Source organism: Phascolarctos cinereus, unplaced genomic scaffold (genome assembly GCF_003287225.1).
Source record: "Phascolarctos cinereus isolate Bilbo 61053 unplaced genomic scaffold, phaCin_HiC Scaffold_4;HRSCAF=312, whole genome shotgun sequence".
NCBI lineage: Eukaryota > Metazoa > Chordata > Mammalia > Diprotodontia > Phascolarctidae > Phascolarctos > Phascolarctos cinereus.
In genome coordinates this window covers 16,665,162-16,679,678 of record NW_027555847.1, presented here as the reverse complement: position 1 = coordinate 16,679,678, position 14,517 = coordinate 16,665,162, and the positions used below count along the sequence as shown (strand labels likewise).

The following is a 14,517-nucleotide window of genomic DNA, read 5'->3' as shown; positions in this document are numbered from 1 at the left end:
GAAGAGAAAGATAAGTAAGGCATAGCTCTGGACAAAAGGCGCTTCCAGCCCAGTGGAGGTAACATAGGTCTATACTCCCCCTCCTACACGGGACTATGGGCACTTCCTACCCACAAAAGGGAGGGTCCCGAACCTGGATCTGTGGACAATCTTGGAACTAGCTAATGGCAATAACAACTTGCATTTTATAATGAGCACTTTCCTCACACCAAGCCTGGGAGGTAGACAGTGCCAGTAGCATCCCCATTTTACAGATGGACAAACCGAGGCTCAGAGAAGATTAAATGACTTGTCGATCCCCACACAGGTAGTAAGTGTCAAAGAACAGATATGAACCTAGGTCTTCCCGGCCTTTCCATAGGTCTTCCCGGCCTTTCCATCCAGCAGCCTTTCCACAGCATCGTGCTGCCTCTTTTAAAACGCAGGGTTATAAATCTGCTGAAAGCAAATCGTTTCTCTTAGGAGAAGGAGGTTGCCGCCATGCCTCTGCCTCTGAAGCCGGCTTAAGAGGCTCTCACCAGGTCAGATCTCTCTGCAGGATTTCAACATTTCCATTTCCAGCCTGGGCCAGGACCCAGGAGCACTTGAAAGTCAAATATGAGAGTCTCTGAACCTTTCAAGAGTTCAGCCCAAGTTTGGAGACCAGGGTTCAACAGGTCCTTACTTCATCCAAATGAATTGGGGAGATCCTTCCAGCTTCCATCAGCGCCCTTTGGTGTGACTCCTGAATGTGGACACAGGAGCTGGGTCCATGGCTCTTCCTCCTCCAGGCACCATCTTCAGCAGCTGATGGACATTTATCCTCCCAAACCCTCACTGCCTCAGTTTTCCAGACCCTTGACACAGGATTTGGACCTCACCACCATCACCCTCACTGGTTTCAGAACAAGGGGTAATAAGGGACATCCAGAACTAACTATAAATTACAAAGACATCTATTAGACCCCCTGCTCTGATAGTACAGGTCATCAGAAAAGCCAGAACAGTCTTAGAACATCTGGTCTTGACTTCCAGTCTCAGGCCTCTCAATGACAGCTTTAACTGCAGAACCCCACTGCCGGCTGGTCTTATAACATCTGGCCCTAACCTCTGGGCCCAAGCCTCTCAACCACAGTTTTAACTGCAGAACCACAGGACTGGCCTCCACCTGGGATTTTCCTAGAACTCTTGGGAAAATGAAAAAGATATTGGAGTTCAGAATATTCATGGAATTACAGGATCTAAGTTTGTCAGCCTATGACTAGTGTTCTCGGGCTTCCTATCACAAAAGAAGGAGAAACCATGAGGAAGATCCACAGGGCCAGGAAGTTCTACCTTCCACGTTGAAGGAGCTCCCAGACATGAAAGGGGAAACGGGGAAGAATGAAATTGGCCACGTGTCTTGACAATCCTGCGGTCGATTGGTGGTCACTTACCCAGTGATGGACGTGTCTACTTCATGCATCAGAGGCACAGACAGAATAAGGGTGTTGTCATGGAGTGAGTCGGAGCGTTCTACATTGCCACTGGTTTGGAGAAAGAGGAAATAATCGTGTCATTGCATCTGTCCAAAGGCCCTGATTAAGCTGCTGAACCAAGCTGCGACATCACTGTGAACAAGCCGATTCTTGGAGCTCAGCAGCAGAGACTAAATTGGGAGTCATTCCCCCTGGGGAAGGCACCAAAGACCTTGCCCAGAAAATAAAGCATGAATTGTGCTCTCAACGTCAGGGGTAAGATAAATGCACCCCTGCAAGCCAACTGGTAGCTTCCCATCTTGACAGTCCACAAGCATTTATTATATGAGAGACACAGAAAGACAACAAACTCTGCCCTGAAGGGTTCACATTGTAACAGGGGGGTGACATCATGCAAACAACTATATACATCATGCAAGATATATACAGTATACGCAAAAGGTAACCTCAGAGGAAAAGCACGGGCTGGAGGTCGGAATTGGGGGATAAGGAGAGGGGGAGACCAGGAGAGGCCTCTTGACTAGGTTAAAAAATTGGTGGTTTTTGCTGCTGAAGAACTCCAAAATTAGCACCACAGTACAAAGCCCCAGTGGCCCCACCTTAGTTATGGCTCTGGTCAGCTGCCTTGTGCTGGGTCTCCCATGAAAGCATCACATGTAGACTGAGGGGCCAAGACAGCAAAGACAGATGCCCAGGACGGGGAACACGTGAATTTTTTTACAAATGTTTCTGACTTGGACAATGTGGACAGACACAAACAGCAGAAGCTGCTTCTCAAAATACTGCCCTCACAGTGAGAAAGTAGAAGCACTAGACTAGAGCCCCGGAAGCGCTTTCTCAATTCTGTAAACACTGACCAAGCCTCTTCCATCAGTAAGGGCCTGTTCTGAGTGCTGAGCACACAGATTCAACAACAGCAAATAAGCCACGGGGAGCTTACATTCTCCAGACAAACACTTGGTTGCTTCTGGCAAACGAGGCACCATTTAAGGCATGGCCGGCGGCCTGAGAGATCCACAGGGAGCTAGACACTGTTCCAGGGGCCAGGGAAGGGGCTATCTGAACACAATGGCTCCTGGGAACTCCCTTGGCTTAACTTCAGAGGTGTGAGATGAAAGCCCAGGCACCGGCAGATCCCAGATGGAAACGTCAAACGAAATCAGTTGTTCTAGTGACTGTGTAATCATTAAGATGTATACAGAGAAGGCTTGCATGGATTTCCAACTGCTCCTCCTCTACCTCTTTGCAGAGGTGGGAGACTACGGGGACAAGACTTTGCATATACTGCCAGATTCAGTGGATTACTGGCTGGTTTTGCCAAATTGCTTCTTTTTCCCCTTTGATTTTTTATTCTTTTTCTAACAGATGACTTTCTGGGAAATGGAGAGGCCCTTAAAAGTCTTAGTTATTTTTAAGTTATTAAAACTTAATGCTGCATTAAGATTTGGGGGCTACTCTGTATTTAGAAATGAAAATGATGGGAAAATCAAAATATATTGATAAAAATTTAAAATAAAATAAATTTCAGACTCATGGAACCTCAGATTTATAATTCAATGATCATTGATTAAATATATCCTGTGGCCCAGATCAGGCACTGGGGACTTAAAGACAAAATCAGTCCCTGCCTTCATGGAGTTTCTACTCCAACGGATGCCTCTGGCCCCTCTCTCTTTGAGCCCCTTTATGCTCCAGCACTGGAATGTGATCCCCCTAAGCAAAGAGGCCTCAGTTCTGATCCTTCCTTGCAGACTAGATCTCAGATTCAAATAACAGCCCTCACCCACCTCCCTTTCCCAAAAGTGAACAGAAATAGGATATTATTCACGACAGATTCCGATATATATGACTGGCAGAATCATCTCCCAGTGGGAGATTAAGCAGGAGATTAAGCACCTTCTGCCTCTCACTGATGCCCTGTGGCGCCCCACCCCTTGCAGTCTGATTTATCCACAAAGCCTCATCACTCTTCTGAACAGCTATCTCAGCCTAAGCTAAGTTTAAAAGGAAAGTTAGGGAAGCCAACATCAAAAGGCTTCCCTTTATCACAGGAAACTCATGAGAGTGGTAGCTTCTCACACATACAAAGACTTGGTTTTCTTGGGAAAGTCAGAAGGTTGAACTTTCTTCCTTCCTTCCCTCAACAAGAAAGCACTTAATAAATGCTGGTTGTTGACTGACTGTTTCTCAGAGCCTAGGAACTGACCTCGGTGATGTTTCTCCTTGCTTTGGTCAGTGGGAGAGGCCAGGGTGGGCCCCTCACATCCCTTCCACCCCTCTGAATGGTGGTTGGCACTGCCTTCCAACATCCCTTACACACTTCCCTTCAGAAGCACTTCCAGCAAAGCAAAAAAATAGTAGCTGACATAAATGTGTCTTGTTTGGTAAAGAAACCCAGCTATCCCTGTTAGGGCATCTTCTCCAGGGGGTTAACAAAGGCTAGGAATAAATGTGGAGGCGCACTTGGCCCAGTTTTCATCGTGCTGAAAAACACCTCCACTTTTGCTCATCAGACTCTGGAGACATGTGCCATCACTGTTCCCCAGGGGCAGCCATGGGACACCCCCGTTCATTCTCACTTTTAAAAAGCGACAGCAGCGATGAGAAACGTCTTTAGCCAAATTTTTAATGCCTTACCTTTGAGCAGTCACAAGGAATTTCAGAGTTTCCTCCTCCCCAGACAGGTGGCTGGTGTCAAAGATCATGCTGAACTCATACTGGAGAGAGAGAAAGGGATGTTTGGCATCGAAGGACATTCCCAGCCCCGAGGCTGGCCCCCTACAGTCTTGTCCAGCATCTTCACCTCCCAGGGGCTCCTTCACTTGACAAGCTTTCCCTTTTATGCACATCTTGAACAGAATCTGGCCATGTGCATAATTTCAATAATAAAATCCTGGGAGATGCTGCATTCTTTACCCGAGGTTTCGTTCCACAAATGACTGCTACTTCAGTGCTTTTCCCTTGCACATCACAAGTTGGATGCATTTTTTAAAACCTACAAGGGAGATGTGTGCTCACATGGAGGTTTTTGAGGGTCTGGTTTTTATTTTATTGTCTACGCTGTCACTAACAAAAACCAAATAAAAGGAGCCTTCCCAAATACAGAGAAGAACAGATATAAGAGGATTGTACTTGAAAGTCCTTAGAGAAAAGGCATCTGGCAGAGGGCTCTGGAAACCTGGGTTTGAGCTCATAACTTGTGGGTACCCTCAAGCGAGTCTTCGCTTCTTGCTGACTTAGTTTCCTCATTTGCAAAACTGGAATTAGAATTCTTGCCCTACCCTCCCTCATGGGGTTGTTCTGATGCTCCAGTGAGGCCGGTGTGAAAGCCCCCAGAGAAGCAGAAAGGGTTCCTGACAGGCTGAGATGCTGCCAAGCCCTGGCCCCAGAAGACAGAGCCCAAAGCTAGGATGAGAGGAGAGCCACACCGAAGCCTTGGACCAAAGGGCAGGAGCCAGCAGAGAGGATGCTCGACATCAAGACACAAGAAAGCTCGAGGCCAAGCCCAGGCCCTAGGTCAGGAAGGAGGGACCTCTCAGAAGCCTGGGGTTGTCCCCAGGAATGCAGGGGTCGAGGAGCAACTAGGAGATTTGGGGGTGGGGTGGAACAAACCAATCAGCCAATCAACTAAGTACCTACTTCATGCATAAAGACAGAGCAGAAACAAGTCCTGCCCTCATAGAGCTTACACTCTATCCACAAGGACAATATGGACACACACACAAAAGGAATGCCTCAGGACTACATAAACGTGGTAGGGGGACCTTAACAAAGCTTACTGATGGAGCAAGTGAGTCACAACACATTGGAGGCCGGGGATGGGGGTGGGGGGGCTGAGGCAGGCCCAGAGGCTTCGGCCCAGCTGGTGGACCTAGGACCTCACGGCTCAAAGGTTGCCAGGCACAGACCAGATCCTCGCTCCGCCGGCCACTTGCTGCCTGTGTGCTCCCTATTATCATCCCCATCTGACAGATCAGGAAAATGAGGCTGATGGAGGTGAGTTGGCTGGCGCCCAATCACCCAGCTATGTGGAAGCAGAGCCGGGGTCTCTGGTTCACACATCCAGAGTTGGAAGGCTCGTCAGGGGCCAGCTGGCCCTCCACTCTCACTCTGGAGGAGGAAAGCAAGACTCGGAGGGCTTATGTGAAGTCTGAAGGGACAGAGGCAGGATTTGAACACGGTTCTTCTGACTCCAAGTCCAGTTTTCTTTCCATTACATCTTGGTAGAAATTTTTTCCAAGTACAGTCAATGACTTTCAAAGAAATTTCACCACTAGGTGGCACACTCATAAACTCACTGGATGACAGATACAAGTCCCAGAACCAGGAGTGAGGATGGGACCTACCTGGGATTCTGCCAGCTGTACACACACACACACACACACACACACACACACACACACACACACACGTGCGCGCACACACGCACGCACACACACACATACACACACACGTGCGCGCGCACACATACACATTATTGCTGCTTTCTCCATCTTTCTTTTCTCTGCTCCCTCTTCCCAACCTATGATCATTGGCCTTGATCTCAAAGCTTAGGTCTATGTTGGAGTGAGAGTGTGGGAGAAGGAACCAAGCATCCATTATAGAAGGTGGAAGGGGCTGCCTTCCATTATCCCTGGGCCACAGGCAACAGGTGGGCAAAGACTCTCCCTGCAAGGGGCCCTGCTGGCAAAGCAAGACACCGAGGCTAGGATGGAGATGGGGGACGTATTCCTCGCAAAGGAAGTCTCCCGTCCAATGGCTTCTATGCAAGGAGGACACAAAGAGTCTTCCCATTTTAAATGGGTTCCATGGTCCTGGGACACACACCAACGGTTGTCATTGCAGATGAAAAAAAAACCAAAGGATCGAAAGTGATTTCCCCCCAAACTCACAGAGCAAGTCATGGTGGATGCACGGACAGAAGAGCCGCCCTCCCTTCCATAGTCATACTTGGCTGTCAAGGTAATGACTGACCTAGATCGGATGCTTCTTTCCAATGCCCAGCTTCTTGCATACAGTGGGTGACCAGTAAATACTGCTGAATGAATGGAGTTTGAACCTGGAACCCTCCACTGAGATGTATTTTTTATATTTTAATTAAAGTGATTAAAATCATGTTTGGTGGATAAGTCTGAATGATGGAAAATGCCCTGCAATACTGACACAAAAGCAGGGTTAGGGATCACAACAGCATGGCATAGCGGAAAGAGTGTTTGGCTTTGGAGCAATCAGATGATCCGAGTTCAAATCTTGCCTCTGTCTCTTACTATCTGTGTGACCTTGGGAAAGTCACTTTACTTCTCTGGCCTCAGGTTCCTCATCTGTAAAATGAGAGAGTGAGATTAGATGGCCTCCAAGATCCCTTCCAGTTCTATCTTAATGAGCCTATGATGCCCACTGGGTTCAATTCCCTGAGCGTTTATTAAGCACCTACTATTTACAAGACTGCCTCTATGCTAGGTGGATGGAAATACATAAGACAAAGTCACACCCAAAAGAAGCCCCTACTTTCAAGGAGTTCATAGTCTCCTTTATCCAGATAAGGAAATAAAGATGATTGGAGGAGGGAGAATGTACTGGGCTTAATTAGTGATCGTTGAATGACTGGTAGACATGGAGATTAGGAAAGTCTCCACACAGAAGGCAGCATTTGAGAAGAGTCTTGGCAGAAGTAAAGGAGGCCATTTCAGGCTTGTGGCACAGACTGGGCAGGCTCAGCTGTCAGAAATGGACGGTCAAGGTCAGGGAATACTAAGCAGGCCAGTTTGGCTTGTTAAAATATCACATGGGAACCATAGAAGGTTCAAGGTTCTGTTTGGTGGGATGGAAGGGATGTTCACAGATCACAGCTTGCCTCTCAAGTGCCTTCATGTAGCTTAAATAGCCCAAGAGGTAACTAGGTCCTAAAGACAGGAATCTAAGATAGGATGGCTGGACTTAGGAGAACCTGAGTTCAAATCCTGCCACATTTATTGGCTGCGTGACTCTAGTTAAATCATTTAACTTCTTCAAGCTTTAGTTTCCTCATCTATGAAACGGGGGTGATAATAGCACCCACCTCATAGGGTACTATATTTACATATATGTAAAGCACACATGAGCTACTCCTATTAGTGAGAATGAAAGAAGGGGTCTACCTTTTTCTCATATTCCATCCCACAGGAGCATTCAGTATAGCCACCCCCAAGATTAAAGTCTTCTCAGTTGCAAACTCGCTTTTTTACTGTTGTTCAGTCATGTCTAACTCTTTATGGCCCCATTTGGGGTTTTCTTGGCAGAGATACTGGAGTGGTTTGCCATTTCCTTCTCTGACTCATTTTACAGATGAGGAAACTGAGGCAACCAGGGTGAAGTGACCTGCCCAAGGTCACGCATAAGTGTCTGAAGCTGGATTTGAGCCCAGGAAGATGTGTCTCCCTGACTTCAGGCCTGGTGCTCCATCCACTGTGCCACCTCGCTGCCTGCTAACTGCCTTGGTCATGAGCTAAAAGCTCCCAGAGCTACCACTGTTAGCAGGAAAAGGTAATGCCCCTCCACAGGCAGAGAAAGCAGCCACTGATCTTGGAGCCCACTTCTTATAGGACCCGGGCCTTGAGCTGGAAGGGCCCAAAGGTCACCCAGGGCAAACCCCCTCGTCTTGTAGGTGAAGAAACTGGCTAAGGGATCTGCCCCAGGGCAGCACCGGAGCCGGGCCCTCTGTCTCTGATGCTCTTGTTGCTGCGTCTCTACCTACCACAGGCCTTCGGCGGCCTCCGGTCAGGACGAGAAGACAGTCTGCTCCTTACCTTGGTCTTTGACCTCATGAAAGGAAATCCCACACTGCATTTGAGGAAGTCAGACTCCAGCAATTCACAGGAAATGCCCATCTCCTCCTGGAAGAGAAAAACAAGACCATGTGAGACAACTGGAGAAGAGAGGGAGGCATCTGGATGGACCTGAACACCAAGATCAACCTCTCCCCCTCGCCAAGGGAACCTGAGGGCTGCACCTGGGAAGAAGGCTCCATCAGCAAGCACAGGAAGCACCCACTGCGTCGAGGACCGACAGGAGAGCGCAGAGGAAGCACCTGCTGCGGGAAGGGCCGACAGGAGAGTGCACAGGAAGCACCTACTGTGTGGAGGACAGACAGGGGAGCGCAAAGGAAGCACCTACTGTGTGCCAGGAATTGTGTGAGGCACAGGAGATCTGAATACAAAGAAGGAAACAGAAACCTAATACAGAGAAGTATAATGCCCCCACACATACACACACACACACAACTCCAGAATACCAGATGGGGAAGTCATGGCTAAGGATTGGCTTATGTGAAGAGCATCCAGAGGCTGCAATGAACCACAAAGCCACTATGGGATAATAGTGTCACATGGAAGCCATGGACACTAATAGTGGCCCAGCACCCAGAACGAGGGAGGTGAGAATCCCACAGTCCTGCACGATTACATGCAGTGCTGGGCATGACAATCAGGGGCGCAGTGATAAGCTGAAGCACATCTGGGAGGGCAACCAGGAAGAGTCTTGAAACCAAGCCACTCCCCAGCCATCCATACAGGCAGCTATCAAGCCCAGTCCCTGTTCCATGCTCCCCCTGTGTACCCTCCCTTTATGTGGTGTCTTCCTCCATTAGAATGCAAGCTTCCTGAGGACAGGGACCATCTTGCTTGTAGTGTATTTCCTGCACTGATCAGAGTGACTGGCACATAGTGTCTCTCTCTTTCTCTGTCTCTCTCTCTGTCTCCATCTCTCTCTCTCAGCTAAGAGAACCTGGAATGTTTACCCTAGAGAATAAAAGATTTAGGGGGCTCATGGCCCGATAGCTGTCTTCAGGTCTTCGAAGAGGAGTTCCACGGATGTGAGATCTGAGGCATCCTTGGCCCCAGAGTGAAGCCGTCGGAGCATTCAGGGTAAGTTGCGCATTTAGGCTCAGAATCAGAACCTTTGAGCAGGAAGGGGCCTCCAAGCCCACCCAGCAAGCCACAGCTGACAAAGAATGCCTTTTACTCCCATCTGCCTAGAGCGCACCCAGTCTTTGCGTGAAGACCGCTATTAGGAGGGATCCTGCTCCAAATAAAGAAACATTTCCTAACAAGTGGAGCTGCCTTTTAGCAGAAGGGGCTTCTCTGGGAGGCAGCTGGCTCTTCCTCCTCAGAGGCCTTGTGGCACAGGGTGGGGCTCTGGGGCTCTCTCCCAGATCTAGCCCATAGCCCACGTGAACCGCAGTCCTGCTTTCCAGACAGTTAGCTGCCACAACAAAAGGAAAGCCGTGACTTCATAACATGCAGATACTTTTTGTAGCTCTTGGCAATTTCTGGTAATTTACAAGAAGCGATTTTTATGCTGCTTGGGGGAAAAGGACCACTGCAAAGGAAATCACAGCAAAGTGTGGTTGGACGGCAGCCAAAACAAGTTGGGTGATTTCACACTCTGGAGTCTATTTCATTAAATCCAGTTCAGTCACGAAGATGTCAAGGGGAAGCTTGAGACATCTGCCTTACAAGAGGCTTATGAGAAGGACAGCATCTGAAGATGACAGGACACCGTACAGCATCATAGAATCAAAGGCTTTGATCTCGACGGGACCTCACATGTCGTCAAGTGCAATCTCCTCTTCTTACAGAAGAGGAGACTGAGCCACAGAGAGATGGACGACCGGAAGACCCGAGTTCAAATATGGTCTCAGCTACCTGCTAGCTGCCTGACCTGGACAAGTCAGTCAACTGTCTGCCTCAGTTTCCTCATCTGCAAAATGGGAATAATAACAAAAAATAATAACCCTAGGGATATTATGAGGATAAAATAAGTTCATATTCGCAAAGCGCTTTGCAAAACTGAAAGCATTGTATAAAGGAAAGAAACAAGCAATGGTTTTGTGAGCCAGGCACTGTGCTAAAAGCTTTACAAATAATATCTCATTTGATCATCACAGCAACTCTGGGAGATAGGTGCTATTATTCTCATCCCTATTTTCCAGTTGAGGAAACTGAGGCAGACCTGAATTAAGTGAGTAAGACTACACTTGAACTCAGGTCTTCCTGACTCCAGGCCTATCACTCTATCCAACATATCAGTCAGCTAAATTTGTAGGGGTCTACAAATAAAACTCCTTTCTACAGCTCTTTTTACTGCTTTACTCCTAGCTACATGTATTAAATAACAGACATAATGCGGTAAGGATATGCGGATAGTGAAAAATTTGTGATTTAGGCCCAGAAATTGAGTTAAGCTAAGTCAGAGAATGACCAGCAGGCTTCACCCAGGTCTGCTAGCTTAGAAGAATGACCCTTTCCCCACCATGATCAAACCCAGTAATTGCCCAAGTAGGCTCTTGCACATCTCACCCCCACACTGACTTGTCAGAGGTTTCTGTACTTTAACCAAATCATCACCATTTCAGGATCATTCAACACTCGTCTTTGTAGTCGCTGAAAACATGTTCTAAAATTCCCCGATTCCCAAAGTTTCATGCCTCAAAAAACACAGTCAAGCGATTCCACTGTGTTTGAGTTATTACTTGTCACGTACCGCCCCGAGGCAGGGCCAACATGTGCCAGTAATTAGGGAAATCCCCAAGCAGGGGGGAGGGTAATCCTCATGGAGACAGCAGAAGACCAGGAGGAGAGCGGAAGGCAGAACATGCAACACAAAGGCTCGGCCGGTCTGCTTTAAGGAAAACTCAGGACCATCCAGCAGATGGACGGGTGGGGGGTCAAAGTTCAAAACCGATGGAATCTGCCAAAGATTAGGGCACCGAGCTCCAGCTTCCTCTCAGGGGTTAGGTCTTTGGATCCCAGAGACCCACCCACAGACAGCTTTGGGTGGGCCCCAATCCTACCTCCTACAGGAAGCCTTCCCTAGGCCTCCATGATGCTAGTGCTTTCTCTCTGTGATCAGCTCCGATGTATCCTCTCTGCGTCTTGTCTGTACATTTTTTTTGCGTGTTGTCTCCCCCTAGACTGTGAGCTCTTTGAGGGCAGGGACTGACTTGTACGCTTTCACTGTATCTCCCCACTTAGCAAGTCAGAGGTACTTAATAAATACTTGCTGACTTTATCTAACTGTTGCCTCAGCCACCTCTATGTCATCTGCCTTCATGACATCAACCCCCCACAACACCTCCTTGGGACTTGATGGGACGGCATTGGTGAAAGGCTCTTCTCACTTCTAAAGTACTGGCCACCAGTGTCTTCCTCAGTCCCATGGCCCTTCTTCTCTACTAGAATCACTGCCAAAGCCCCTGAGAGTCTAAGATACCCTGTATACAGGAGTAGTTCTGCCCATCTACCTTCGGCAGGGGTAGACAAGGATTCCACATGTGCACTTTAGGGTTGAGTTGCACTCGGCAGTCAGTCGGGCAACAAGCATTGTTGTTCTAGGGATATAAAGAAAGGTAAAAACAGTCCCCCCCCCCTCTTCAGGGAGCTTACATTTCATTGAAGTGAGCCAGCATGGAAAAATAAGACACAGAGAAGGTACAGAGTAGATCGAGGTAATCTCAGAGGGGAATGGGGAAAGGCCTCCTGCAGAAGGTAGAACTTGGTCTTAAAGGAAGCCAGAGAAAATAAGAGTTGGAGGTGAGGAGAGAAAATTCCAGGCATGGGGGGAAAAGGCAAAGGAATGGAGATGGGAGATTGAGGACCAGCAAGCCAGACAATGCAGCCGTATCAGGGAGTTCCAGAAGGTCAGTAAAGTGAAGAGAGACTGATGGACTGCCGAGTGAATCTAGTGCAGGGAAGGTGATTCCAACTAATAGTTCTAAGAATTACCAACAGAGTGCTGAACAACAGCCGACTTCTCTGTCTACCAGTCTCCAGGAAGGCCTGCCAATGTGGAAGTTATGGGGAGAGAGACTCTCCTGCCATCCCTAGTTCAAGGACTCCCTGGCAGTGGGTGGTGAATGACTGGCTGTTTGTACGCTCGTGTGGACCCTACCAGAGTACCCCACACATCAGCTGGGCAGCCTGCCACTCTCCCAAGTAGTCACTGACCACAGGGCCTTTGGCACATGAGGGGAGGCCTGGGGGAAAATGTAAAAATGAATGGAAATGAGGGAATTTATTTTGCTTCACCATCCTTCTTTGTTACATATATTTTGGGTTTTTTTCCTAATGGCGGGGTGGGGTGGGTGGGAAAGACAGAACAGACATTTTTTTCATTAAAAACTAAAACTAACATTTAATTTTAAAAAACATAGTTTATATAGAAGAATATTTTCTTGGTGGTCAAGTATATTGAGCTTTTATAACCCAATTCCACTGTGGTCAGTTGGACAGCCACGACATCCTGTTGAGAGAATGTGAAACAGTGGAATGGCTGCTCCGGGGTTCAGTGTGCACTCGTTGGCCACCCATGAACTGTGGGTAATGAGCTGCTAAAAGGTGAATCTTTACAAGAACAGCATGAAAAGGTGATGGGGAAGACTTCAGGGGAGACTTCGCTAAAGGTGAGGGGAGAGGAAAGACTGTGGAACCTGAAAATTTCTTCCAGAACAAACGGGTAGTTTTGGCCATGACCGGAGGTCATCAAATTATAGCTTTAGCATTGGAAGTGACCCTAGAGGTCATCTAGTCCAACCGCCTTCATTTTATAAAGGAGCAACTGAGGGTCAGAGAAGCCAAGAGGTTGGCCCCAGGTCCCATGGGTAGGAAATAACCAAGCTCAGATTCAAACACCGCAAACTAAAACCAGATCCAGCCTTCTTTCCGTATCCCTGTGTTCTTCTCTTCCATTCCCCTGTGCAGCCTATGGGAGGAAGGAAGTCATCTTGCCTAAGATGTCTACCACTGCCAAGATGGCACTGCTCTCCTGGAATGAGGGAAAATCAGTGGTGAAGTTCAGTATCACCAGAATGGCAGTAGGGGGAGCTATTGACAAAGTTAGAGAACAATTGCTCCTTGGCCCAAGCACCCAATTCACTTGACTGGATATGCCAGCCAACACACTACCATGATTATTGCCACAAGATGGGATGGACAGGACTTCTGCTTCTGCGAGCCAAGATGGCAGAGTAAGAAGTAAGTCACTCTTACCCTCCCTTATTAACCTCCGAAAGCCCAGAAAATATCACCCCAGGAAAAACCCTAGAACAGCTGAACCAGAAGAAAGATGGGGTGCAGTGGTCCAGTAGCCCAGGTAACTTGAGGGATTAATGGAAAAGGTCCCTCTTGCCCTGGGGGCAGGGGAGCAGTACAGAATGGGAGGCTCCCAGCAAATTATGGGAAAGCCCCACCTCAGCATACCAGGGGGAGATCCTGAAGCCCAGGTGGTGCAGCAGGCAAACACCAACACCTGGACACCTGAGTGCCTTAGTGAGGGCAGGGGAACCGGTGGAAACCAGCTTGGAAAATGAGCAGGTGCCTCAGCATTCTACAGCAATGGGGTCTCCCGGTGACTCAGCAAAACAAAAGGAAGCAGTACTCCAAGGACCCCCAGGCAAATAAATGCCCTACAACATCCATCTGAAAAGAGCTGAAGAAAGTGAAAGGAAGGAAAGGCCCGGGTGAGCAAGAAATCTCCAGGAGCCACACTGCCCAATTCAACCCCTAGAGTTCCAATGTTGCTCATTCCAGCCCAACACCAGGTAAGCTGCCAGAACCCTACAGCCTCCAACTGCCAGCATTGGAGGCCCCAGCACACAAAGCCAGTGACCAGGCCCTAAGCTCCCAACGCAAGAAGCTTGGGTCAGTGCCCTCTGCTCCCCAGCAGGAGAGCCCAATCTCTTTAAAGGCCAGGAAATAAGCAAACACCATGAGCAAAAAGAAACATACAATAGAGTCTTATTATGAGAAGAGTGATGATCAAGGCAGAAATTCTGAAGAGGACAACACTGTCAACAAACCCATATCTGGAACCTCAAAAGGGAATACGAACTGGTCTGAAGCCCAAAAAGCCTTCTTAGAAGAGCTCAAGAAGGATTTTAAAAATCAAATGAGAGAGGTAGAAGAAAAAATGGGAAAAGAAATGAGAGGTATACAAGAGAGAGTCAATAGCTTGGAAAAAATTAACTGTAGAAAACAAGTCTCTAAAATATACAATTGGCCAACTGGAAAAAAGGTACATGAAAGAA

At 48.1% G+C, this 14,517-nt stretch overlaps 1 protein-coding gene across 1 annotated transcript in view; it reads right to left on the bottom strand.

Moving 5' to 3' along the window:
* The window catches only part of ITGA9 (integrin subunit alpha 9), a 354,182-nt gene that overhangs the window by 68,164 nt on the left and 271,501 nt on the right, over positions 1-14,517 (bottom strand). The window contains exons 19-21 of the mRNA XM_020979532.2: positions 8,243-8,329; positions 4,095-4,174; positions 1,416-1,505 (exon numbers count right to left, since the gene is read on the bottom strand). Of these exons, the coding sequence (XP_020835191.1) occupies positions 1,416-1,505; positions 4,095-4,174; positions 8,243-8,329 (257 nt within the window). The remainder of the gene's footprint in view (positions 1-1,415; positions 1,506-4,094; positions 4,175-8,242; positions 8,330-14,517) is intronic.